Source organism: Nycticebus coucang, chromosome 2 (genome assembly GCF_027406575.1).
Source record: "Nycticebus coucang isolate mNycCou1 chromosome 2, mNycCou1.pri, whole genome shotgun sequence".
In the NCBI taxonomy this organism is placed as follows: domain Eukaryota; kingdom Metazoa; phylum Chordata; class Mammalia; order Primates; family Lorisidae; genus Nycticebus; species Nycticebus coucang.
In genome coordinates, this window is record NC_069781.1 from 26,319,481 (window position 1) to 26,346,793 (window position 27,313).

At 46.0% G+C, this 27,313-nt stretch overlaps 1 protein-coding gene across 4 annotated transcripts in view; it reads left to right on the plus strand.

Annotated features, from left to right (window-relative positions):
- The first annotated feature begins 4,674 nt into the window (after positions 1 to 4,674).
- Positions 4,675 to 27,313, plus strand: part of ECPAS (Ecm29 proteasome adaptor and scaffold) — a 161,563-nt gene continuing 138,924 nt past the window's right edge. The window contains exons 1-2 of one of the 4 annotated variants that reach the window (XM_053565955.1): positions 4,675 to 6,292; positions 18,654 to 18,757. In XM_053565955.1, the coding sequence (XP_053421930.1) occupies positions 18,736 to 18,757 (22 nt within the window). In that variant the 5' untranslated portion in view covers positions 4,675 to 6,292; positions 18,654 to 18,735. The remainder of the gene's footprint in view (positions 6,293 to 18,653; positions 18,758 to 27,313) is intronic. The other 3 variants (XM_053565964.1, XM_053565937.1, XM_053565946.1) reach the window with 3 other exon arrangements.

Sequence of the window (27,313 nt, forward strand, 5' to 3'; positions counted from 1 at the left end):
GGCGGGTTCAAACACAGCGCAGGCCAAAAACTGCAAAACAAACCAACAAACAAAGAATCTAATGTAGAAACCTGAGTAGAAATTACCAAAAGAATTAAAACAAATTTACCTTTAAAAAAAAAAAAGAAAGATTAGAATTAGCTGGGTGTGATAAAGTACACCTGTGGTCTTCCCTACTTGGGAGGCTGAGGCAGGAGGATCACTTTACCCCAGGCGTTTCAGGTGGCAGTAAGCTAGGTTGATACCACTGTACTCTTGCCTGGGCAACAGAAAATCTTTTCCTTTTTCCCTTCCCCTTCCCTTCTTCCTTTTTCTTGAGACGAAGACTTAACTTTATCACCCTCAATAGGGTGCTGTGGTCTCATAGCTCACAGCAACTTCAAACTCTTGGGCTGAAGCAATGTTCTTGCTTCAGTCTCCTGAATAGCTGGGAGTAGAGGTGCTTGGCACAACTGGCTATTTTTTTAGAGACGGGGTCTCAGTCTTGCTAAGGCTGGTCTCAAAGACCTGAGCTCAGGCAATCCACCCTCTCCAGCCTCTCAGAGTGCTAGGACTGCAGGCATGAGCCGCCAGGCCTGGCCTAAGTCTCTGTCTTTTTTTTTTTTTTTAGACAGTCTCATTATGTCTCCCTCAGAAGAGTGCTGTGGCATCACAGTTCACAGCAACCTCAAACTCTTGGGCTTAAGCAATTCTCTTGCCTCAGCCTCTTCAGCAGCTGGGACTACAGGCACCTGCCATAATGTCCGGCTGCTCTTTTTGTTGTAGTTGTCATTGTTGTTTGGCACACCCAGGCTGGTTCGAACCTGCTAGCCCTGAGGTATGTAGTTGGTGCTCTAGCCGCTAAGCTACAGGCGCTGAGCCCTGAGTCTCTCTCTGTCTCTTTTTTTTTGTAGAGACAGAGCCTCACCCTATGGCCCTCGGTAGAGTGCCATGGCCTCACACAGCTCACAGCAACCTCCAACTCCTGGGCTTAGGCGATTCTCTTGCCTCAGCCTCCCGAGTAGCTGGGACTACAGGCGCCCGCCACAACACCCGGCTATTTTTTTGTTGCAGTTTGGCTGGGGCCGGGTTTGAACCTGCCACCCTCGGTATATGGGGCCGGGGCCCTACCGACTGAGCCACAGGCGCCTCCCCTCTCTCTGTTTTTTTTTTTTTTTTTTTTTTTTTGTAGAGACAGAGTCTCACTTTACTGCCCTCAGTAGAGTGCCGTGGCGTCACAGGGCTCACAGCAATCTCCAACTCTTGGGCTTATGTGATTCTCTTGCCTCAGCCTCCCGAGCATCTGGGACTACCCCTCTCTCTGTTTTTAATAAAAGAAAAACCTTCTGGCCAGGCGCGGTGGCTCAGGCCTGTAATCCCAGCACTTTGGGAGGCTGAGGCGGGTGTATTGCCTGAGCTCACAGGTTCAAGACCAGCCTGAGCAATAGCGAGACCCCCTCACCCCCTACAAATAGCTGGGTGTTGTGGTGGGTGCCTGTAGTCCCAGCTACTTGGGAGGCTGAGGCAAGAGAATCACTTGAGCCCAAGAGTTTGAGGTTGCTGTGAGCTATGATGCTACAGCTCTCTACCAAGGGCAACAAAGTGACACTCTGTTTCCAACAACAACAAAAATAAACAAAAAACACTATCCAGTTACTTGAGAGGCTGGGGCAGGAGGATCACTTGTGCCTCTGCACTCCAGCCTGGGTGTCTCTAAAAAAAAAAAAAAATAAAAATAAATAATAATAATCATCATAAAAAAGGTTTTCTCCCTTCCTACCAAAAAATCTAGACAGAATTCAAGCACATAAATAATAGTCAATGGAAAATATCAAATCAGAAGCAGAGACGAAGCTTATGTGAATTATTGTTAGCTTGTTGACTCTTCAGACCAGAAAAGATATATGGAATGTATTCATGTAGAATTTTGGCTTGTTTGGAACACACTGGGCATAATAATGTAGAATAACTGGATTTTCTAAATAGTTTAGGTTTGATCCTTTTAGGTGCTTAAAATTGCTTATTATAAACCATTTTAGATGAAAAGCTTGCTAAAATAGCTCAAACTTGTTAATTTTTTGATTTTGACATGCTAGACATAATTTTACTTTTTTGTCTGTGAGAGGGATCTTTTTTTTTTTTTTTTTTGTAGACACAGAGTCTCACTTTATGGCCCTCGGTAGAGTGCCGTGGCCTCACACAGCTCACAGCAACCTCCAACTCCTGGGCTTAAGCGATTCTCTTTCCTCAGCCTCCCGAGTAGCTGGGACTACAGGCGCCCGCCACAGCGCCGGCTATTTTTTGGTTGCAGTTCAGCCGGGGCCGGGTTTGAACCCGCCACCCTCGGTATATGGGGCCGGTGCCTTACGGACTGAGCCACAGGCGCCGCCCTTTTTTTTTTAAGAGACAGAGTCTCACTTTATGGCCCTCGGTAGAGTGCAGTGGCCTCACACAGCTCACAGCAACGTCCGACTCCTGGGCTTAAGCGATTCTCTTGCTTCAGCCTCCTGAGTGGCGGGGACTACAGGCGCCCGCCACAACGCCCGGCCATTCCTTGGTTGCAGTTTGGCCGGGGCCGGGTTTGAACCCGCCACCCTCCGTGTATGGGGCTGGCGCCCTACCGACTGAGCCACAGGCGCCGCCCAAGATAGGGATCTTGTTGTGTTGCTCGGACTGGACTTTGAACTCATGGCCTCAAGCAATCCTGACTCAGCATCCCAAATGGCTAGGCTAACAGTCACAAACCACTGTGCCTGGGTAGTTTTACTATTTTTTTTTTTTTTTTTTTTTTTTTATTTATTTTTTTTTTTTTTGTAGAGACAGAGTCTCACTGTACCGCCCTCGGGTAGAGTGCCATGGCGTCACACGGCTCACAGCAACCTCTAACTCTTGGGCTTCCGCGATTCTCTCGCCTCAGCCTCCCGAGTAGCTGGGACTACAGGCGCCCGCCACAACGCCCAGCTATTTTTTTGTTGCAGTTTGGCCGGGGCTGGGTTTGAACCCGCCACCCTCGGCATATGGGGCCGGCGCCCTACTCACTGAGCCACAGGCGCCGCCCGTAGTTTTACTATTTTTTCATGTCAAGATTAGCAACATGAACATGTTATTCAAGTGAAATGATTTCAGGGGCTATGGAGTAGTACTTTTGGTACTTTACAGAATGCTTTGTTCTTTGAGCTCTTATATCTTCTTTCTTAAACAATTTTTATCATTTAAAAATTTATTATTTTAAAAAGTTTTTAAATTTCGGGCAGTGCCTGTGGCTCAAAGGAGTAGGGTGCCAGCCCCATATGCTGGAGGTGGTGGGTTCAAAACCAGCCCCAGCTAATAACTGCAAGAAAAATTTTTTTTTAAAATTTCAATAGATTTATGGGATACAAGTAAAATTTTTTTACGTGGATAAATTGCGGTGAAGTCTGGGCTTGTGGTGTACCCATCACCCAAATAATGTACATTGCACCCAATATAATTTTCCATCCCAATCCTCTCCCCCTTTTATAGTTTTGACTAATAATTTTTCTGCTTATTTGTTTTTAGGCTGGTAGCACTTCTGTTATCCATATATCTGCCCAGAGAATCCTTTCAAATATACTGTTTTGGCTCAGTGCCAGTAGCTCAGTGAGTAGGGAGCCGACCACATACACTGAGGCTGATGGGTTTGAGTCCTGCCCAGGCCTGCTAAACAACAACTGCAACCAAAAAACAGCCGGTCATTGTGGCTGGCGTCTATAATCCCAGCTACTCACTCAGGAGGCTAAGGCAAGAGAATCACTTAAGCCCAAGAGTTTGAAGTTGCTGTGAGCTGTGACGCTACAGCACTCTACTGAGGGCGACACAGTGAGATTCTGTCTCCCCCCCCCAAAAAAAAAATATATATATGTATATATATGTGGGTAGTTGGATTCTATTTTTGTCAAACAAAAATCTGCATACCCCCATATACATGATTTGCACATGTGGTGACTCTGGAATTTCTACATAGGAGGAACTATAACCACTTGCTAAGTAGTCTTGCTTGGATTTTAAAATTGCCTAACAAACTCACTGTTTTTTACTTAGAGTCTATATTTATTTGGGGAATGGCTTTGGAATGATTCACATGAGGTTATGGTAAGTCAAAGTTTCCCTAAACTAGTCTTTGGTGCAGCCACTTTCTATAGTCACAAATAGTGAGGAGAGGTTTGGTGCAGCCACTTTATATAGCCACAAATAGTCAAATAACGCTAACTGTTAAGAGGGATAATTTATGGGGGGGATGAGATGAAAGGATGGTGAGTGTGTGTGGAGTAGGGAGACCTTTGCTTTATTTTGTATTGTTTTTTATTTTTGTAGAGACAGAGTCTCACTTTATGGCCCTCAGTAGAGTGCCATGGCATCACACAGCTCACAGCAACCTCCAACTCCTGGGCTTAAGCGATTCTCTTGCCTCAGCCTCCCGAGTAGCTGGGACTACAGGCGCCCGCCACAACGCCCGCTATTTTTTGGTTGCAGTTCAGCTGGGGCCGGGTTTGAACCAGCCACCCTCGGTATATGGGGCCGGTGCCTTACCGAGTGAGCCACAGGCGCGGCCCTGTATTGTTTTTTAAATAGTTCATTGTGAATTTATTTTGGAGGTAATATAACACAAAATAGCAGGTCTATGAAAAATGAGTTTGGGTAACTTAAAGTGGTATGAAGTCATTAACAAAAAAGGGTGTTGCAGTTTTCTGAATTTATGTGGAATGATGTGTGTGGGAGACAAATACACATTGATCCAGAACTTAATGTTCTGGAGGTCCATCCCCATCAAAGACGTTTATGAGGCTTGCACAGACATTTTGCAGAGAGAAGGTCTTGGGGGATGTACACTTAACTTTGTTAACCATGATTTCTCCCAGGAGTGGGATGGTGAGAGAGAAAAAGGACTTTCGCTTTTATTTTATGATTTCCTAACCATTTCCCTTTTTTACAAAGACCATACATAGTTTCTACAAGAAAAAGAAAGGAAATGTCTTCGTGTTGTGTAAAAGTACTCTGTACTTGCCTATATCTAGAATGACATTCAACTTTCAGTACATTACAGAATCTACTGTTTTTAGAAATAAATACAATTCCTATCCATTTTAGCATCTTGATTTCTTCCTCTTATTAAAAAAAAGAGAAGTATCTGATCTTGTACATAATTTGTTATGACAGCACTGTTACTTAAAATACAGCAATTATGCAGCCCCTTAATTTGAATTCCATTTTACAGGTGCCCATGACCTCACGGACAAACTGAAGGCATAACGTTAAAATCGTATACCGTAAATTAATTACTCTGGTTACAATAAAGAACGTAGATAGTAGATATCTGAACAAACAAAACCTTAATAGCTAATTAGCATATATCCTTCGATTTGAACTTCACAAGTCTTGTCTTGCTTCGCGTAACTTTCCGGGTCCCGGGAGGCTTGCGGCGCCGGGGCTCCAAGTTCGGCGGGAGGCGCAGGGCGGGGCTTCCTCCCGCCGACTCCGGACCCAGCTCTACTTCTCCGAGTCCACGTCTCTTCCTCTGGACAGGCGTGTTTCTTCAGGTCCGGCCCAGCCAACGTGACAGCCGCAAACCTTTAAAAAGGAGTTTCGGCGTCTCTTCGAGGATCTCCCACGGCCAGCGCTGCCCGGGCCGGCTCGGCCAAGCCCCTCGCGGACTGCAGCGCGCGGCTCCTCCGGGCCGGGACCGCCGAACGCCTCGCTCTTCGGCCCCCCCTCGCGGCGCCGAGCGCCGCATCCCCGGCATGGAGACCGGCTCGGACTCAGGTCAGAGGCCGCTCCGCGCGCGGCGGGGAGGGTAGGCCCGGCCGGCCGCCCGCGCGAGCTGCCGCGTGCCGGGTCCGCGCGGGGAGCGCCGGCGGGGCGGGTGGCGACAGGTGGGCAGGACGAGCCGCGAGCGAGGGCGGGCGGGCGGGCGCGCGAGGCCCGGCGGGGGGGCCGCCGGGAGGATGGCTCAGCTCTTTCTAAATATAAAGCCGGCGTGAGCTGGGCGAGCGCGGCGCGGAGTCGCAGAGCCGGCGCGCGGGGACTCGGCCGCACAGACGGCGGCTGCGGCTCCGCAGAGGCGCAAGGCTACGGGAGGCGGCGAAGAGCGACGCTCGCACGCGGAGGACGCAGGCGGCGGGCGGGCCTCGGGGGCGCAGCGCGGACCGCTCCGAGTGACCCGCGGCGGCTCCCCTCCCCTGCCGCACCGATAACCGCGAGCCCCCTGTCCGCGCCCGCCCTCCCTCGGCCCCTCCTTCACTCCCTCCCTGGCGCAACATGGCTGCGGCCGCCGCCTCCGCCTCCCAGGATGAGCTGAGTAAGTGCCGCGGCCGACCGTGTGGTCGTAAGCCGGGGCCGAAGCCGGCGCCGCGCAGGGCCGAGGGGCCGCGGCCGGGGCCTGGGGCGGGCTGCGACCGCGGGCCGCGTGTGGGGACCGGGACGCCTGGGCCTGGCGGCCGGGCGGGGTGCGGGGTGCGGGCCGCCGTCGTCCCCGGCGTTTGTAGGCCTCAGGTTTGCACCGTCACGTTGCGAAATTGAAACCGGAGCCCCGGGCGGAGCCACCTCTGCTCGCGATCCGCCCCGGTCCGGGGGTGGGGAGAGCCCAGCCCCTTGCCCGCAGTCCCGGGGCTGGAGGACGGGCTGGAGCTCCAGGGTGACGGGCAGCGTCCGCCCGTCCCGTCTGACACTGCCATGGCACCCGGTTCCGACTGTTGGGCTAAATGGGAAGGGGGAGAAGGTGTCTTCCTGTGACACCCTAGACACCAGCTGAAAGGTCACGAATAGGCTGTGACCCTCAGGGGGAGCGGGGAGGGCAGAAAGAGGTGCGGTGGTAACTGCAGAGGAAACTACGAGGTGACAGCTTTTCAGAAAGGAGAGTCAGTGCACGTTCGACTGTGAACGGTGCAGTTTTTCCTGGGGAAATTGTCCTGCCAGCCATATTCGGGGAGAGCGTTGGTCGCCCTGAATCCCAGGCCTCCTGCCCGCCTCCCGGGTCCGCCTCGATGCTTTGTGGGAATTGTAGTTCTGGGGCGTCGCAGCCCCACTCTGGAGTCATAAATACCTAATTTTCACAGGACGTATGAAATAATTTCTGATTGCGTTTGGGGTGGTTATTTAAGTTTTTTTCTTTTCTTTTTTTAATTTAAGGTGCCCTTCAGTTTCTGGCAAAAACAGGAAAGGTGCTATTTGGGGATAATATGGGTTTTAAATGGAATGAAGCATGGGTGAGGTGCTGGAAGCTTTGAGACGCTCACCGTATGTTGTTAAAGCTTCTTCTGAATTTCCGTATGAAAGTAGTTATAAACATAATTTGTGTTTCTTTGGTCCTTGCCCATTTAAAGCTTTTTTTATATTGATGATCTCACTTTTTTGCTCTCCTAACAGCCAAACAGGTAGGCATTACCTTTGTTTTAAAGAGGAGGCAGGTGTAGCGCGATTAAGTTCCTTGCTGCTTTGACTCAGAACTGGCGGGGCTGGAGTACTGTTTGCTCTTTTTGAAGCTTAAGTAACCACTTGGTGTGAACCTGGGCAGGCTGGAGAGTCTGAGTAGACAAGGTCTCATGGTGTGGTCAGAGGTAGAGTCAGCTAATAGATTGCTTGTCTCTCAGCTCCAAGTGAGAGTACCACCAGGCCCTCTGACATCAGTTCCCTGATTTTCTTATTGTGTTTAGGGTAAAATTTACCATCTTAGAGCATTTTCTTTTTTTTTTTGGAGACAGAGTCTCACCCTGTTGCCCAGGGTAGAGTGCTGTGATGTCATAGCTCACAGCAATCTCAAACTCTTGGGCCCAAGGGATCCTTTTGCCTCAGCCTCCTGTGTAGTTGCGACTACAGGGGCCTCCCATAAAGCCTAGCTGTTTTTTTCTAATTTTAGTAGAGACAGAGTCTTTCTCATGCTCAGGCTGGCCTCTTAACTCCTGAGCTCAAGCGTCCCAGAGTGCTAGGATTACAGGTAAGAGCCACCGCACCTGTAATCTGTCCATCTGAGACAATTTTAAGTGTACAGTTCAGTGGCATTAAGTATGTTCACACTGTTGTGTAGTCATCACCACCATCCATCTCTAGAACTCTTTTCATCTCACAAAACTGAAACTCTTCTCATTGAACAAATCCCCATTCTCTCCTCTATCTAGCCCCTGACAACTAACCATTCTACTTGGTCTATGACTTTGCTACTCTAGGTACCTGGTATAAATGGAGTAATACAGTATTTTTCCTTTTGTGACCTTATTTATTTATTTATTTTTGAGACAGAGCTTCAAGCTGTCACCCTGGGTAGAGTGCTGTGGCATCACAGCTCACAGCAACCTCTAACTCCTGGGCTCAAGCTATTCTCCTGCCTCCGCCTCCCAAGTAGCTGGGACTACAGGCGCCCGCCACAACACCGGGCTACTTTTTTGGTTGCAGCCGTCATTGTTGTTTGGTGGGCCCAGGCTGGGTTCTAACCCGCCAGCTCAGGTGTATGTGGCTGGCGCCTTAGCCACTTAAGCCGCAGGAACCGAGCCATTGCGACCTTTTATTTAGGGTATAGCCTCACAATTAATTCATCAGTGTTGCATGTGTTAGAATTTCCGTTTTTCTTATTTATTTATGCAGTTTTTGGCCAGGGCTGGGTTTGAACCCGCCACCTCTGGCTTATGGGGCCGGCGCCCTACTCCTTTGAGCCACTGCCCTCTTTCTTTTTTTTGGACAGTCTCACTATGTCGCCCTTGGTAGAGTGCTGTGACATCACAGCTCACAGCAACCTCAAACTCTTGGGCTTAAGCAATTCTCTTGCCTCAGCCTTCTGAGTCTTTTTGGTTGCAGTTGTCATTGTTGTTTAGCAGGCCCAGGCTGGGCTCAAACCCACCAGCTTTGGTGTATGTGGTTGGCGCCCTACTCACTGAGCTATGGGTGCTAAGCCATTATATTTTTTCTTTTTTGAGACTCTTATTTTGTGGCCCTAAGTAGAGTGTTGTGGCTTCATAGCTCACAGCAACCTCAAACTCTTGGGCTTAAACAATTCTCTTGCCTCAGCTTCCCAAGTAGCTGGGACTACAGGCCCCCACCACAATGCCTGGCTATTTTTTAGAGATGGGGTCTTGCTCTTGCTTGGGCTGGTCTTGAACCTGTGAGCTGAGGCAATCCACCTACCTCGGCCTCCCAGAGTGCTAGGATTACAGACATGAGCCACTGTGCCTGGCCTAGAATTTCTTTTTTAAGGCTAAATAATATTCTCTTGTATTTATATATCGTATTTTCTTTTTCTTTCTTTCTTTTTTTGGACACAGTTTCACTGTGTTGCCCTGGGTAGAGTGCTGTGGTGTTACAGGTTATAGCAATCTCAAACTCTTGGACTCAAGTGATCCTCTTGCCTCAGCTTCCAAGTAGCTGGGACACCTACAGGCTCCTGCCACAAGACCCAACTAGTTTTTCTGTTTTTAGTAGAGATGTGGTCTTGCTCTTGCTTAAACTGGTCTTGAACTTCTGAGCTCAAGGAAGCCACCCGCCTCAGCCTCCGAGAATGTTAGGATTATAGGCCAGAGCCATCACGCCCAGCTGTGTACCACATTTTCTTATCCATTCATCTGTTTATGGACCCTGGGTTGCTTCCACATTTTAGTTATTGTGAATAGTGCTACCGTGAACAGATACCTCATTGAGATCCTGCTTTAAATTCTTCTGGGAATATACCCAGAAATGGAATTGATGGATTATATTTCCCAATAGATCATTAATTTTTTTTGCGGAATTAATGATTTTTTGATGGACAACCAAACTGTTTTCAACAATGGCTGCACCAATTCATCTTCCCATCACAAGTTTATTCAAATTCTGTCCAACACTTGTTATTATCTTATTTTCAGTAGTAACCATCCTGATGAGCATGAGGTGGTTCTATTTTTTAAATTGTTGTACTATGGCATGATGTCTGAGTTGTGTTGTAGCACTAAACACATTAAAATCTGAATTACCAGTGGGTATGGGGAGCAAAACTAGAGGAAGACTTGGATATCATTCTAAAGAGGCGGAGTCATTTGTGTATATGCACTGTGCGCCTGTGCATTTGGGTACCTATTAAAGTGCTGATAGTTGGCCGGGCAAGGTGGCTCATGACTGTAATCCTAGCACTCTGGGAGGCCGAGGTGGGTGGATAGTTTGAGTTCAAGGGTTCGAGACCAGCCTGAGCAAAGGTGAGAACCGTTTCTACTAAAAATAGAAAAATACTGAGGCAAGAGGATTGCTTGAGCCCAAGAGTTGGAGGTTGCTGTGAGCTATGACACCACAGCGCTCTACCCAGGGTGACAGCTTGAGACTCTGTCTCAAAAAAAAAGAAAAAATGCTGATAGTTAAGGAATTTACTGGCTTAAGTAGCTAATGGAAAGTTAGCAATAAATAATTCTAATTTTTGTCTTCCATTGTTTTTTTTGGTCAAACCTTCAATTACTAGGGTTATTTCCTATGGTTTGATGGAATAAATTAACTTGAAACTGGTTAAGAAGTTTCAAATGAACAACTTTTAGTTTCAGAATGGCTATAATAAAATTGCAGATGCCTGTAAAAGGTACTTTTTTTTTTTTTTTTTTTGGTTTTTGGCCGGGGCTGGGTTTGAACCCACCACCTCCGGCATATGGGACCGGCGCCCTACTCCTTGAGCCACAGGCACCACCCAAAAGGTACTTTTAAAAATTCTACCAAAATTGGCTTGGTGCCCATGACACAGTGGTTATGGTGCCAGCCACATACACTGAGGATGGCAGGTTCAAACCCAGCCTGGGCCAGCTAAACAACTGCAACAAAAAAATAGCCAGTCATTGTGGTGGGCTGCTGGAGTCCCAGCTACTTGGGAGGCCGAGGCAAGAGAATTGCTTAAACCTAAGAGTTGGAGGTTGCTGTGAGCTGTGGCACGTCACTCAACCAAGGGCGACATGGCGAGACTGTCTTAAAAAAAAAAGCTCAGGTGGCGCCTGTGGCTCAAGGAGTAGAGCACCAGTCCCATATGCTGGAGGTGGCGGGTTCAAACCCAGCCCCGGCCAAAAACCAAAAAAAAAAGCTCATTATCTCAATAACATTTGCTATTATTTCTAACCTGTAAATGATAATAAAAACAAACTAATACCCTGTTTCCCTGAAACAGTGTCTTATTTTAAGGTGTGCTCCCAAAGACGCGCTAGGTCTTATTTTCAGGGGACATCTTATCTTTCCTGTAAGTAGGTCTTATTTTCGGAGGATGTCTAATTTTCGGGGAAACAGGGTAGGTGCCAGGATTGTTTTCTTCCCTAAGACTTTTTTTTTTTGAGACAGAGCCTCAAGCTGTCGCCCAGGTTAGAGTGCTATGGCATCATAGCTCACAGCAACCTCAAACTCCTGGGCTCAAGAGAGTCTCTTGTCTCCGCCTCCCAAGTAGCTGGGACTACAGGTGCCCGCCACAATGCCCGGCTATTGTTTGGTTGCAGCCGTCATTGTTGTTTGGCGGCCCGGGCTGGACTCGAATCTGCTAGCTCAGAGTGTGTGTGGCTGGCGCCTTAGCCACTTGAGCCACAGGTGCCGAGCCGGGACTTTTTTTTTTTTTTCCAAGACAATCTCACTTTGTCACCCTTGGTGGAGAGCTGTGGCATCTCAGCTCACAGCAACCTCAAACTCTTGGGCTCAAGGGATTCTCTTGTCTCAGCCTCTTTAGGTGCTGGGACTACAGGCACCCACTACAACGCCCAGCTATTTTTTTTTGAGACAGAGTTTCACTTATGAACCCTCGGTAGAGTGCCGTAGCGTCACAGCGCACTGCAACCTTCAAATACTTGGGCTTAGGCGGTTCTCTTGCCTCAGCCTCCTGAGTAGCTGGGATTACAGGCGCCCGCCACAACACCCGGCTATTTTTTTGTTACAGTTTGGCAGGGGCTGAGTTTGAACCCACCACCCTTGGTATATGGGGCCGGCGCCTTACCCACTAAGCCACAGGGGCCGCCCAACACCCATCTATTTTTAGAAATGAGGTCTCGCTCTGGCTCAGGCTGGTCTCAAACTCCTGAGCTCAGGCAATCCACCTGCCTGGGCCTCCCAGGGTGCTGGGATTACAGGTGTGAGCCACCACACCTGGCCGTCTTCACTAAGATTTTTATTGTGAAGGCCTGTGGCTCAGGCAGCTAAGGCTCCAGCCACATACACCTGAGCTGGTGGGTTCGAATCCAGCCCAGGCCGCCAAACAACAATGATGGCTGCAACCAAAAAATAGCCGGGCTTTGTGGTGGGTGCCTGTAGTCCGCGCTGCTTGGGAGGTGGAGGCAGGAGAATCGCTTGAACCCAGGAAGTTGCTGTGAGCTGTGATGCTACAGCACTCTACCCAGGGCAACAGCTTGAGGTTCTGTCTCAAAAAAAAAAAAAAAAAAGATTTTATTGTGAAATCTTCAAACATCCAGAAAAGTTTAAAGTGAACACTCACATACCCACACCTAGATTCTATCATTGATAGTTGAATATCTATCATATCTATCTTCTAATCAGAGTTTTAAAAATTGTTAAACTTTTATTTTATTTTATTTTATTTTTTTTTTGTAGAGACAGAGTCTCACTTTATGGCCCTCGGTAGAGTGCCGTGGCATCACACAGCTCACAGCAACCTCCAACTCCTGGGCTTAAGCAATTCTCTTGCCTCAACCTCCCGAGTAGCTGAGACTACAGGCGCCCGCCACAATGCCCAGCTATTTTTTGGTTGCAGTTCAGCCGGGGCTGGGCTTGAACCCACCACCCTCAGTATATGGGGCCGGCACCTTACCGACTGAGCCACAGGTGCCGCCCTTGTTAAACTTTTTTACTTACTTAAAATTGTGGTAACGGGGTGGCGCCTGTGGCTCAGTGAGTAGGGTGCCGGCCCCATATGCCGAGGGTGGCGGGTTCAAACCCAGTCCGGCCAAACTGCAATAAAAAATAGCCGGGCGTTGTGGCGGGCGCCTGTAGTCCCAGCTACTCAGGAGGCTGAGGCAAGAGAATCGGCTAAGCCCAGGAGCTGGAGGTTGCTGTGAGCTGTGACGCTACAGCACTCTACTGAGGGTGATAAAGTGAGATTCCATCTCTACAAAAAAAAAAAAAAAAAAAATTGTGGTAAAATACACAGAACATAAAATATATCATCTTAACCATTTTTTTTTAAGCTGGGCCAGGCCAGGTTCAAACGTGCCAGTTTTGGTGTATGTGGCTGGTACTGTACCTACTGTGCTATGGGCGCCGAGCCATCTTAACCATTTTTAAGTGTACAGTTCAGTGGCATTAAGTACTCAGTGTATTTTTTTTGTGTGTGTTTTTTTCTTTTTTCTTTTTTTAATTTCTTCTTATTTTTTTCCATTTTTTCTCTTTGTTTATTTTTTTTTCATTTTTTTCTTAGTATATATATATATTTTTTTGAAATGTCTTTAATTATGAATAACTGAATCATTAAAATAATTCATCCGAGGGTGATGTTTAAATAAAATATGCGATATTTAAGTTTGATGGGTGAACAGAATGTGAGAGAGGCGAACAGGGAGTTTGAAATGAGAAAATATACATAGACTTCATTCATAAAGAAGAGAAAATTAAACTAATTAAACTAATAAAACAAAAAATGTATTTCAAACAAATAGAGACCATAATACAGAGACACACAGATATGTGTAGAAGAGACAGTTGGGACACCTGTCAGCTGGCCACTCCTGCGGGGCCTGAATACGCCACACTCTTCTGTTTGGACCCACTCGGGGTCCCATTTGAACAATAAGCGTGTCCCCTTCTTAGTATATTTTTTATTGCATTTTAAAGTAAATTGGTAATGTCAACACTTTAACTCTGAATATTTCAGCACTGCAGCATTTTTTTTTTTTTTTTTTGAGACAGTCTCAAGCTGCCACCCTGGGTAGAGTGCAGTGGCGTCACAGGTCACAGCAACCTCAAACTCTTGGGCTTAAGCGATTCTCTTGCCTCAGCCTCCTAAGTAGCTGGAACTTCAGGCACCTGGCTATTTTTTGGTTGTAGTTGGCATTGTTGTTTGGCAGCCCGGGCTGGATTTGAACCCACCAGCTCCGGTGTATGTGGCTGGTGTGCTAGCCACTGAATACAGGTGCCGAGCCTGCAGCATTGTTTTAAATGCTTCATTTAAAGAAGTAGGTAAAATTATTGCAGTTTACCAGTCTTTAGGTAGTATTACCTCTGTGTACCATGCTTGTGCTGATGTAAATGCAAGTCAAATACATAGCTAGAGTCTTGGCTAGACATTGCTTTAATTCAACGATTTGACCTTGTTTATTATCACTGTTGAGTACAAAAAGATATCAGAGCCCACCACAGGGATTGTAATATTATCAAGGAAGAATATCTGTAAGCAAATATGTAAGGACCAAAATGTATTAAAATATTGTCCATGTTAATAATCATGTCATCTGTGATTCTTAGCCCTGTTATTTATTTAGAGATGTGTAGCTGATCACATTGCTTTTCTATAGATGTCACATCAACATGTTTTACCTTTGTACTTGAAGTAATACCCATGTCATATTAATTAATTTATTTTTTATTTTTTTATTTTGTGAGTCATAGTCTCAAGCTGTCGCCCTGTGTAGAATGTCATGGCGACATAGCTCACAGCAGCCCCCAACTCTTGGGCTTCAAGTGGTTGTCTTGCCTCAGTTTTGATGGGTCTGGCTCTGGCTCTGGCTCTGGCTGAGGCTGGTCCATGAGCTCAAGCAATCTTCAGCCTCCCAGAGTGTTAGGATTACAGGTGTGAGCCAGCGAGACCGGCCCATATGAATTTAAAGTAAAACCATCGCAACTTTCAATTATATCTGCCACCATACCTTGCAGGAGAAGCAGAAACAAATTGACTGTTAGGTTTCTCTTTCATTTATTTTCTTTCTTCCTTTTTCTTTCTTTCAGTAGTATCATTGAGCATGAAAGTTGCTAAAAGGCGGGACAGTCTGGGTTCAGATTTATTAGAATGTTACAATTTCTTATCTTTTCACAAACGTCTTGTAATTCTCACTTTGAGTCAGGTGATTGAAATAGAATAGTAGTAAAACTAGTGTTTATTGAGGCTTACTTTATGCACTAATTGCTTCGTAGGTATTAATCGATTGAAGCCTCCCAACAGTTTCAGTTAGTAGAGCTACCCTTGTTATATATCACATTCTCTGATTCCAAAAATTTAACTATTCTGCTCTATTACTGTATGATTTTCCTGTAAGGGAGACTATACAGTGTCTAAAGAGATCTAGGTAGCTTTTCTTTTCTTTCTTTCTTTTTTTTTTTTTGAACATCTTTCTGGTGTCTAGAAGGAATCTCCTATAGTTTATGAAATGTGGCAATATTCTGATGTCTGTTGACCAGAACATAGATTTTTGGTTAAGGTGTCAAAGAAGAGAATAATTACTTTTTTTTTGGTTTTTTGGCCGGGGCTGGGTTTGAACCCGCCACCTCCGGCATATGGGCCTGGCGCCCTACTCCTTAAGCCACAGGTGCTGCCCAGAGAATAATTACTTTTATTGTAGGTGGTTCTGAAATCTAGTTTACAAATTATTTAAGGTGAGAATCATAGCTTGCTTTCCTTTTATTTAGAGTGATTATAACCATTGTAGATGAAATGAAATCCAATGCAAGGCATGTGGCTGGAGAGTTTTTCCGCTAATACTATCTCGGCCAATTCATGGAAAAGTTGCCATTCTAGTTAGATTTCAGCAGTGAGCTAGAGAGATTCCTAAAGAGGGAGGGAACCATTTGAGACTTTTCACCTGGTCTGCTGTTCAGTTGTTTTGTATTCTGGGCTTTGTGATTATAAGGCATCCTTAGAATCTGATCTTCTTTGGGATAAAGACAACTCATGCAGGAGCCATAGCCTGTAATCTTAAGAGTTTATGCTGCTCAATTTGACATAGCCATGGGAAAGTTCAGTTGCAAAATTTGTCCGGATAGTCAACATGCCACCTTATAAGGTATCCTTAGAATCTGATCTTCTTTGGGATAAAGACAACTCATGCAGGAGCCATAGCCTGTAATCTTAGAGTTTATGCTGTTCGATTTGACAAAGCCATGGGAAAGTTCAATTGCAAAAGTTGTCTGGATACGGGCGGCGCCTGTGGCTCAGTGAGCAGGGCGCCGGCCCCATATGCCGAGGGTGGCGGGTTCAAACCCAGCCCCGGCCAAACTGCAACAAAAAAATAGCCGGGCGTTGTGGCGGGCGCCTGTAGTCCCAGCTGCTCGGGAGGCTGAGGCAAGAGAATCGCGTAAGCCCAAGAGTTAGAGGTTGCTGTGAGCCGTGTGACGCCACGGCACTCTACCCGAGGGCGGTACAGTGAGACTCTGTCTCTACAAAAAAAAAAAAAAAAAAAAAAAAAAAAAGTTGTCTGGATAGTCAACATGCCTGATATCTTGAGAGAGCCTCTGCTAGTGCCGGGAATCCTGGCTATTTTTTTTGTTGCAGTTGTTTAGCTGGCCCGGGCCAAGTTTGAACCCGCCAGCCTAGGTGTATGTGGCTTCTGCCATAACCACTGTGCTACGGGCGCTGCGCCATATTTATTTTATTTTGTTTGAGACACAGTCTTACTCTGTTGCTCCAGGCTAGAGTACCCTGATGTCATAGTTCACCGCAACCTCAAACTCCTGAGCTTAAGTGATTCTCTGGCTTCAGCCTTCTGAGTAGTTGTGACTAAAAACCTGTGTCACCACGCCCAGCTAATTTTTTAGAGATGGGGAGACAGAGTTTCACTATGTCACCCTTGGTAGAGTACTGTGGTGTCACAGCTCACAGCTCAAACTCTTGGGCCTAAGCGATTCTCTTGCTTCAGCCTCCTAAGTAGCTGGAACTACAGGCGTCCACCACAATGCCCGGCCATGTTTTATTGCAGTTGTCGTTGTTTAGCTGGCCCAGTCTGGGTTCAAACCCACCAACTTCACTGTATATGTCTGGCCTTATAACCACTGTGCTATGGGCGCCCAACCAGGGTGTTCATTCTTGCTCAGGTTAGTCTCGATCTCCTGAGCTTCACTGATCCATCTGCCTTGGCCTCCGAGAGTGCTGGGATTACAGGACTGAGCCAGCAAGCCTGGCTTATACCCAGCTATTTGAAAACTTTTTTTTTTTGCAGTTTTTGCCCACAGCCGGGTTTGAACCCACCACCTCCAGTATATTTGGGGCTGGCGCCCTACTCCTTTGAGCCACAGGCGCCACCTGAAAACTTTTTTTTATAGAGGTGGAGTCTTGATGTGTTGCCCTTGTTGATCTTAATCTCCTGGCCTCAGGTAATCCTCCTGTTTTGGCCTCCCAAAGTGCTGAGATTACAGGAGTGAATTGTGCCCAGCCTGGGATATTGTTTTGAGTAGTGGCTTAAAACTCCGAATTGGAGTCATAGCTGGGTTTTGAATTCTGGCTTTGTCACTTTTTAGTTAATGTATCCTAGGATCTAACTTATGGGCCTTGGTTTCCTCATTCGTAAAATGAGGTGAAAACAAAATCTATTTTATAGATTGTTATAAGAATGGAAAGATGCTCATGCCTGTAATCCTAGCCCTCTGGGAGGCTAAGGTGGGTAGATTGTTTGAGACCAGCCTGAGGAAGAGTGAGATCTTGTCTCTACTAAAAAAAAAAAAAAAAAAAGGTAACCAGATGTGTAGCCAGAACCTATAGTGCAGCTACTTTGAAGGCTGAGGCAAAAGGATGGCTTGAGCACAAGAGTTTGGAGGTTGCTGTGACCTGTGATGCCTGGCACTCTAGCCTGGGGCAACAGAGTGAGACTGTTTGAAAAAAAAAAAAAAAAAACAAAAAACCAATAAAAAGAATGGAAAGAGCTAAAATGCATGTTAAGAAGTCGGCCTAGTACTTGGCATGTGGATTGCAAGTGTGTGGGGCTTTTTTTTTTTTTTTGAGACAGAGTCCTACTTTGTTGCCCTTGGTTGAGTGCCCTGGTATTATAGCTCACAGCAACCTCAAACTCTTGGGCTCAAGCGAATCTTTTGCCTCAGCCTCCCACTAACTGGGACTGTAGGCGCCTGCCAAAATGCCTGGCTATTTTTAGAGATGGAATCTTGCTCTTGCTCAGACTGGTCTTGAACCTGTGATCTCAGGCAGTCCACCTGCCTCAGCCTCCCAGTGTGTGGGAACTTTGGTTTTAAAGCTTGAGGAATATGGGAATGATGGTGCAATAACAGGATGGACAGATGTCCAGAGGACAGCCATTTGGGGACCATGCCTATTTAGGAGTGAGAAGAGAAAGAGCCAGGGAAGGAGATAGGGAATGCTCAGAGGTCAGAGGTGACTAGGGTTATGATTATTAACCATTACATTCTCCGTAATAATGTGCTAATAACATATACATACTCACTGATACTCTTCTTGTAAACTTGTATAATTTCGACATTTCTAATTTTAATGTTAAGGTTCTTTGTTTATGATAAATACACACATACATTAGGATAAAATATATGTTGTATTGGTACTGGAGCTTCTTTAGTCTTTAGTGTATTTTTTTAAGCATTAGTATGTTTCGAATAAATTCTACTTATGGATATATTCCTTATTCTTTCCTAAATTTGGTAATCATTCTAATTTTTTTCCTTTATACTGAATTTGCAAAGCAGTGCTTCAAAGATCTTAGCAAGAAGTAAAAGGTACACTTTTTTCTTAAAATGTTAGCTATGCCTATGTCTTTTAATTGTTTTTTTTTTGGTGTTCTAAATAATAGATTCTTTATACAATTGCGTATGTACGAGTGGATGAACAAACCATTGGTGATCCAGAGGATTTTTATCAAGATTGGATAAACCATGTATCACATTGATTGTAGAGGTTAGTAGATTCAGTTCTTAGGATGCGTGCCTCTTTATGTGATAGCATTTAACAATGTGTAGATTGGGCGGTGCCTGTGGCTCAAGGGGTAGGGCGCCGGTCCCATATGCCGGAGGTGGCGGGTTCAACCCAGCCCTGGCCAAAAACCACAAAAAAAAAAACAAAAGTGTAGATTATTAGGTAATAATTTTCTCCTAAGAGCTTCATTTTTTTTTTTCCGTTTCCTGCTATCCTGAGAGAATCAGTGAAGTTCATCTTAGTTTGTATATGCCTGAAGCCTCTATGTGATGATAAAAATTAGCAAGAAGAAAAAGATAAAGCTTAACAAAACTTGAAGCTGTAACTAACTGTGCACTTAAGACAAATGAGGGATAGTTTATAAGTAATATCTGCTACAACCACAAAAATCATTTTGCATGCCTCAAGAATGTCACAGAGGCTGAGTGCCATGGCACCTGCCTGTAATCCTAGCACTTTGGGAGGCTGAGGCAGGTAGATTGCTTGAGTTCAGGAGCTTGAGACCAGCCTGAGCAAGAGCGAGACCCCCATCTCTAAAAAGCCGGGCATTGTGGTGGGCGCCTATAGTCCCAGCTACTCGGGAAGCTGAAGCAAGAGGATTACCTGAGCCCAAGAGTTTGAGGTTTCTGTGAGCTGTGACACCACAGCACTCAATGAGAGGCAATAAAGTGAGACTCTGTCTCAAAAAACAAAAAAAACTAGCCCCGTGTGTTGTCCCAGCTACTTGGGAGGCTGAGGCAAGAGGATCACTTGAGCCCCAACAATTTGAAGTTGCTGTGGGCTATGATGCCATGGCACTCTACCCAGGGTGACAGGGTGAGACTCTGTCTTAAAAAAAGGCAGCTCACAGCAACCTCAAACTCTTGGGCTTAAAGCGATTCTCTTGCCTCAGCCTCCCAAGTAGCTAGGACTACAGGTGCCCGCCACAACACCTGGCTGTTTTTTTGTTGGAGTTGTCCTTGTTGTTTGGCAGGCGTGGGCTGGATTTGAACCCGCCAGTTCTGGTGTATGTGGCTGGCATTCTAGCTGCTGAGCTGTAGGTGCTGAGCCAACGAGTTTTTTATTTGCGAAAGAGACATTGAAGGAGGTATCACCTGTGTTAACTGGATAGTCCTTATTCTGCCATTTTGATATGCTTTTGTGGTTTTTAAAAAAAGCCATTTAGGGCAGCGCCTGTGGCTCAGTGAATAGGGTATCAGCCCCATATACCAAGGGTGGCAGGTTCAAACCCAGCCAAACTGCAACAACAACAAAAAAGTAGCTGAGCGTTGTGGTGGGCACCTGTAGTCCCAGATACTTGGGAGGCTGAGGCAAGAGAATCGCTTAAGCCCAGGAATTGGAGGTTGCTGTGAGCTGTGACACAACAGCACTCTACCGAGGGTGACAAAATGAGACTCTGTCTCTAAAAAAAAAAAAAAAGAAAGAAAGAAAAAAAGCCATTTAATTCTACTTCATTCTTTTTTTTTTTTTTTAATACTGTGTTTTTATTGGACAGTGCTTTTTTTTTGGGGGGGGACAGTCTCTCTTTGTTGCCCTCAGTAGAGCAGTAGAGTACTGTGGCATTATAGCTCACAGCAACCTCAAATTCTTGGCCTCAAGTGATTCTTTTGCCTTAGCCTTCCTAGTAGCTGGGTCTACAGGTGTCAGCTACAAGGCAGGGGTCTCGAACCCGTGAGCTCAGGCAGTCTACCTGCCTCAGTTTCCCAGAGTGTTGGGATTACAGGTGTGAGCCACCGCACCATTTTTTTTTTTTTTTTTGTATAGCAGGGCTAGGCTGGGTTCGAACCCATCAGCCCCAGTGCATGGGGCCCACCCTCTAACCATTGAGTACAGGCACCCAATTCTACTTCATTCTAAGGTAGAATAAGATTATGGTGTCATATTCACTCTTGAATGATATTGGATGGTTCTTTGATTGAAACTATAAATTAAGATTATAATTCTCTTATATCTAAGACTCAAAATCCATCAAGTACCTGGGATTTTGTACTTTTTTTATTTTTTGATATAGTCTCGCCCTGGGTAGAGTGCTATGGTGTCATAGCTCACAGCAACCTCTAACTCTTGGGCTCAAGTGATCCCATTGCCTCAGTTTTTCTATTTCTAGTAGAGATAGGGTCTGCTTTTGCTCAGGCTGATCTCAAACTAGTCAGCTCAAGCAATCCTTGGCCTTCTGGAGTGCTAGCATTACAGGTGTGAGCCACCATGCCTGGCCTGGAATTTTGTTGTTTTGATCCAAAAGTGCATTTTGGGCTCAGCATCTATAGCTCAGTGGCTAGGGCGCCAGCCACATACACCAGAGCTGGCGGGTTCAAATCCAGCCCAAGGCCTGCCAAACAACAATGACAACAACAACAAGAACAAAAAATCGCTGGGCGTAGTGGCGGGCGCCTGTAGTCCCAACTACTTGGGAGGCTGAAGCAAGAGAATCCCTTAAACCCAAGAGTTTAAAGTTGCTGTGACCTGTGACACCACAGCATTCTGCTGAGGGTGATATAATGAGATTCTGTCTAAAAAAACCAAAAACACACAAAAGTGCATTTTGGTGCTATCTTCTAATTTAACTCTAATTTTTTTTTTGTTGCGTATATGACAGTGTATGATGCCTTAATTCATTTAGGTGGAATTTTGTGTGATGGAATATTTTATAAACTTTAGGATATATTTTGGTATATTTTTGCTATTTCACATGTATATATATTCCTTGGGAGTGAAGAGAAATGGAAAATTGGTAAATTGGAAGAATCATTTAGAAGAATGAGGGCATTGCTTATTTTTTCTTAGATTACTTTTTTTTCTTTTTTATTGTTGAGGATTCATTGAGGGTACAAGATTCACTCAGGTTACACTGATTGCATTTGGTAGGAAAAGTCCCTCTTATAATTGAAAGGTGTGTCACGCATCAAGACCCCACTCTCTTAGACTCTTTAATCCTAGGCTTTTGGGGCTGTGATCAGTGGGTTAGTATTTTGATATACTGAAGGTAAGCAAGTCAAACCACAAATGCTAGGATAGTGACTTAAATGAGGAACATTCTAGACTACACATCCAAATGAGTATTGTTCTTATAAGTAATTAGGTGCTTTAAGTGGATCTTAGCTATTGTACATTTGACTTCTTTCATGTAGTCTGAACTCTTGCATTGTGTGTATTATCTCCTCTAAGCCTGCTTTCATAAGCTGAAGTAATCCTCTGCTCATTACCTAGTAAAACTGATTTCCAACTGGGTGTCTGCCAGCTTCTGTCTCTGGGGGAAAGGGCTTTCCTGGCAGGTGGGAGTGTTTGTGGCCCTCTGTGTGTCAGGAGTCTGGCGCTTACTCATTAAGACTAGGGTATGGATGAGGACTGCTGTCTAGAGTCACTTGGCCCAACCCTGCCAAGCTACCCTTGTAACTTCTCTCCCTACCCCTGTGTGTGTGGTGGGAGGAGAGGGCAGTGATGGGGCAGTGACGGGGCAGGGCCGTGTGAGCAGGGAGGAGCAGCCTTGTCATGGGCTATGCTGGGTTTGTAAAGGTTTGAAATAGCCTGGCATCGTATGTGGGAGGCCAGGACTTACAAAACGGCAGGGAAAGAAAGACTCCTTTCCTCACCCTTGTTTAGAGGGCTTAGTCACTAGTCCATTGCAGGGCAGGGTTTCCAGATTTGGGTATGCAGACTTGGGGACGAGGGGATAAGAAGATGATTGCCTTACATCTGGGGGCCTGGTACTAGCCTGGACTGTAAGGTGCTCATTGCTGCCCTTTGGGCTGCGCTGGCTGGTGGAGGCAACTCTCACAAGAACGGTGCTGATTGCTTCTTTTTGGGAATGGATCTTCTCCTTACCTCCAACTTACCAGATTTGTTTTTATTGCTGGACTGCTTGGCTTTTTCTCCTTTTAAGTTAATTTGCATTTAATGAGTTCCTAAAAAAAGAAAAAAGGAAAAGGTTGGGGGTGGGGAGCAATCCTATATTTGAAAACACAGGAGTAGAGATCAAATTTCTAGACATTAATTCTTTTTTTTTTTTTGTAGAGACAGAGTCTCACTTTATGGCCCTCGGTAGAGTGCCGTGGCCTCACACAGCTCACAGCAACCTCCAACTCCTGGGCTTAAGTGATTCTCTTGCCTCAGCCTCCCGAGCAGCTGGGACTACAGGCGCCCGCCACAACGCCCGGCTATTTTTTTGTTGCAGTTTGGCCGGGACTGGGCTTGAACCTGCCACCCTCGGCATATGGGGCCGGCGCCCTACTCACTGAGCCACAGGCGCCGCCCGACATTAATTCTTTTTTTTTAGACATTAATTCTTATACAAGTATTCTACTGGCCTCACTTGGATTTTGCCAATTATTGGAGTAGCTTTTGGTTATTGAAATGGTATTTAGGAACTAAATCGATGAAGGGGACTTTACCAGTTAGTACCTGGGTAGATTTATAATTCACAGGATTGATTTACCACAAAATATTGAGAATTGAGCCTGGGTGTGGTGGCTCACTCCTGTAATCACAGCACTCTGTGAGGCTGAGGTGGGTGGATTGCCTGAGCTCTGGAGTTTGAGGCCAACCTGAGCAAGAACGAGACCCATCTCTAAAAAAGGGCAAGATCCATTTCTAAAAATAGCTGGGCATTGTGGCAGGTGCCTGTAGTCCCAGCTAATCAGGAAGCTGAGGCAAGAGGATCGCTTGAGCCCAACAGTTTGAGGTTGCTGTGAGCTGTGACGCCACAGCACTCTACCAAGGGTGACAAAGTGAGACTCTGTCTCAAAAAACAACAACAAAAATATATTGAGAATTACACACAAAATCTAGATGTCAGCGCGGCTCCCTTCTTTACAGTGCTCGTCTTAAACTTCTGGCAGTGACTGTTGAAATCCAGAGATGCTCGTTCTCTTCCCTGCCCCTCAGCTGATATCTCCACGCTCTGTGAATTTCCTATAACTTAGTTTCTTATGCTTTTCTTACCTTCTGGGCTCCCATTTCTGAAAATACTGCTTTGATTCTACCCATGACAACTTGGACATGAGCCCCATCCCCCATGTGCACTTGGGCAAACAATTTTTTTTCTGCAGGCATTTCACTAGGTGAGTCAAAGGGAAAGACTTTGCTGGTAGAATGCTAAAGTATCTGCCTTTTCACTGGCCCCGCTCTCTCTCTTTTCTCCTCCTATCCTTTCCTCTGCAGTAACTGCTGCACCTCTCCTGGTTTGGAGCCCAATAGTTCTGCCACACAATCAGACTCCAGGAATCTTACTTTTTAATTTTTTTGGTTTTCTGATTTTCTTTTCTTTTTCTTTTTTTGAGACAGAGTCTTACTCTGTCACCCTGGGTAGAGTGCTATGGTATCACCATTGCTCACACACACAACCTCAAACTCTTGGGCTCAGGTAGTCCTCTTGCCTCAGCCTCAGGGCTCTCCTTTCCTTTGCTATAGATGTACACATTTCTTTTCTTCTTTTCTTTCCTTTTTTTTTTTTTTTTGCCAATTCTCTCCTTTCCTTTGTATAGATGTTCCCTTTCCCTTTCTTTTTCCTTTCTTGTTGCCCTGGGTAGAGTGCCATGGCGTTCTAGCTTACAGCAACCTCCAACTCTTGGGCTCAAGCGATCCTCTTGCTTCAGTTTTCCTATTTTTAGTAGAGACGGGGTCTCGCTTTTGCTCAGGCTGGTCTCAAACTTGTGAGCTCAAGTAGTCCACCTGCCTAGGCCTCCCAGAGTGCTAGGATTTTTTTTTTCATTTAATTAATTTAATTTTATTATTAAATCATAGCTGTGTACATTAATGCGATCATGGGGCACCATACACTGGTTTTATAGACCATTTGACATATTTTCTTTTTTTTTTTTTTTTTGTAGAGCCAGTCTCACTTTATGGCCCTCGGTAGAGTGCCGTGGCCTCACACAGCTCATAGCAACCTCCAACTCCTGGGCTTAAGCGATTCTCTTGCCTCAGCCTTCCAAGTAGCTGGGACTACAGGCGCCTGCCACAACGCCCGGCTATTTTTTGGTTGCAGTTTGGCCGGGGCGAGGTTTGAACCCGCCACCCTCGGTATATGGGGCCGGCACCTTACCGACTGAGCCACAGGCGCCACCCCATTTGACATATTTTCATCACACTGGTCAACATAGCCTTCCTGGCATTTTCTTAGTTATTGTGTTAAGACATTTATATTCTACATTTACTAAATTTCACATGTCCAGAGTGCTAGGATTACAGCTGCAAGCCATCATGCCTGGCCAGATGTATATGCTTTTTAATAGCTCTTCTAGTGCATGAGGAATTGATACCGCATGCATTCAACAAGTATTTGAGCAACTATTCCCTGCAAAGTACAGAGTTAAGTGCTGGGACACAAAGAGACTACTGAGTGACAGTTTCTCTACTTGGGCAGCTGGATGTAGATGGAGAGGCAAGCAGGCAGTCAGGTGGAGTCAGATTCAAATCATACCTCAAATTACTGTCATGGTCTAGGGAAGGGAAGACTGGACAGTTACATGATGCACAGCAAAAGATAATGAGGCCGGGGAAGTGTAGAAAAGGTCTGTGGGAGTCTGTAGGGTTAGGGTTAGAGGGAGGGGTGTGTGCATGTGCATACATGCTTGCCCAGCATGGGTATCTGTGCTATGTGGAGACTGAGTAGTCTGGAGAGGGTGAGAGAATATTCCCAGTTTAGTGACTTGCTTGACCAAAATAATTGGGTCAGGAGGGTTTATGGTATACCACGAAGATTTTGGGATTTGGATGACTGTTAGGGAGTGACTGGATGCCTGACTGAGAAGGTCCCTGGGGCTAGATGGGCCAATCCGATCTGATGTTTCTCCCTAGGCATGTGACACCTGCTTTTTTTTTTTTTGTAGAGACAGAGTCTCACTTTATGGCCCTTGGTAGAGTGCCGTGGCCTCACACAGCTCACAGCAACCTCCAACTCCTGGGCTTAAGCGATTCTCTTGCCTCAGCCTCCCGAGTAGCTGGGACTATAGGCGCCCGTCACAACGCCCGGCTATTTTTTGGTTTTGCAGTTTGGCTGGGGCCGGGTTTGAACCCGCCACCCTCGGTATATGGGGCCGGCGCCCTACCGACTGAGCCACAGGCGCCGCCCGACACCTGCTTATTTTTTAAATTTTTTATTTTTTTATTGAGACAGAGTCTCATTATGTTGCTCTGGGTAGAGTGCTATGGCGTCACAGCTCACAGCAACCTCAAACTCTTGGGCTTAAGTGATTCTCTTGCCTCAGCCTCCCAAGTAGCTGGGACTACAGGTATCTGCCACAACACCCGGCTATTTTTTGGTTGCAGCCATCATTGTTGTTTGGCGGGCCCAGGCTGGATTCGAACCTGCCAGCTTAGGTGTATGCGACTGGTGCCTTAGCCGCTTGAGCCACAGGTGCCGAGCCCCTGCTTATTTTTTTAATAGACTCTTGGATGGTACCTTGTTTTTTTCTTGGCAGAGAGTTTCCACATGTATTTGGACACAGTCATAAGCTGGCTGAAGCAAAAATTGGGCATATGTGAAGAATCAGGAAGTCTTATGCAACCAAGAGGGACCTTCAAGAGGGGTTTTGGAACTAGAGGCCAGAGGTCCTTTAGATTTTCTTCCAGCTTCTCCTCTCAGCACCTCCTTGCTTTTCTTTTCTTCAAACAAACCTCCTCCGATTTTGTGTTCTGTGGGGCAGGCTGAAGATACCCGTGTCATGTCTGTGAACTTGCTCTTTTTTTTTCCTTTTTTTTCTTTTGAGACAGAGTCTCACTTGGTCAGCCTAGGTAGAGTGCTGTAGCCTCATAGCTCACAGCAGCCTCCAACTCTTGGGCTCAAGCAATTCTCTTGCCTCAGCCTCCTAAGTAGCTGGGACTACAGGGATCCCTGCCACAATGCCCAGTTATTTTTTTAGAGGCGATGTCACGCTCTTGCTCAGGCTGGTTTCAAACCTGTGAGCTCTGGGCAAGCCACCTGCCTTGGCCTTCCAGAGTGCTAAGAATACAGACGTGAGCCACAGCACCCAGCCTTGTGAACTTGCTCTTAACAGCCCAGTCACTCAAAGGAGTCTTGACTGTTTGGTTCCAATTTTGAGTATCTGAGGAAGGGATGAATTGTGTCAGGGACCTAACCATGACACTTTGGCTGTGGTCAGGGTAAGTCCTCTTGTACATAGTTGTCCAGTAAGATTTACTATCTTCTCTACTTAGTCCTTTTCTTTTTTATTTTGAGACAGAGTCTTACTATGTTGCCTTCGGTAGAGTGCTGTGGTGTCACAGCTTATAGCAACCTCAAACTCTTGGGCTTAAGCGTTATTCCTTTTCTTTTTTTTGGCCAGGGCTGGGTTTGAACCTACCACCTCTGGCATATGGGACTGGCGCCCTACTCTTTGAGCCATAGGCGCCACCTGCGTCATTCCTTTTCTTAACAATGCTATAATTTAGTGTGCTAGAAGGAGCAGTGGATTTGGAGTTGCACTGCCTAGGGTTTGAATCTTTGCCTTGCCGCTTAACTATAATAGCTTTATAATCTTGGTCAACAGAATGTTTTCTTGGCTGTTTCCTCATCTGTAAGTTGGAGTTAATACCACCTAC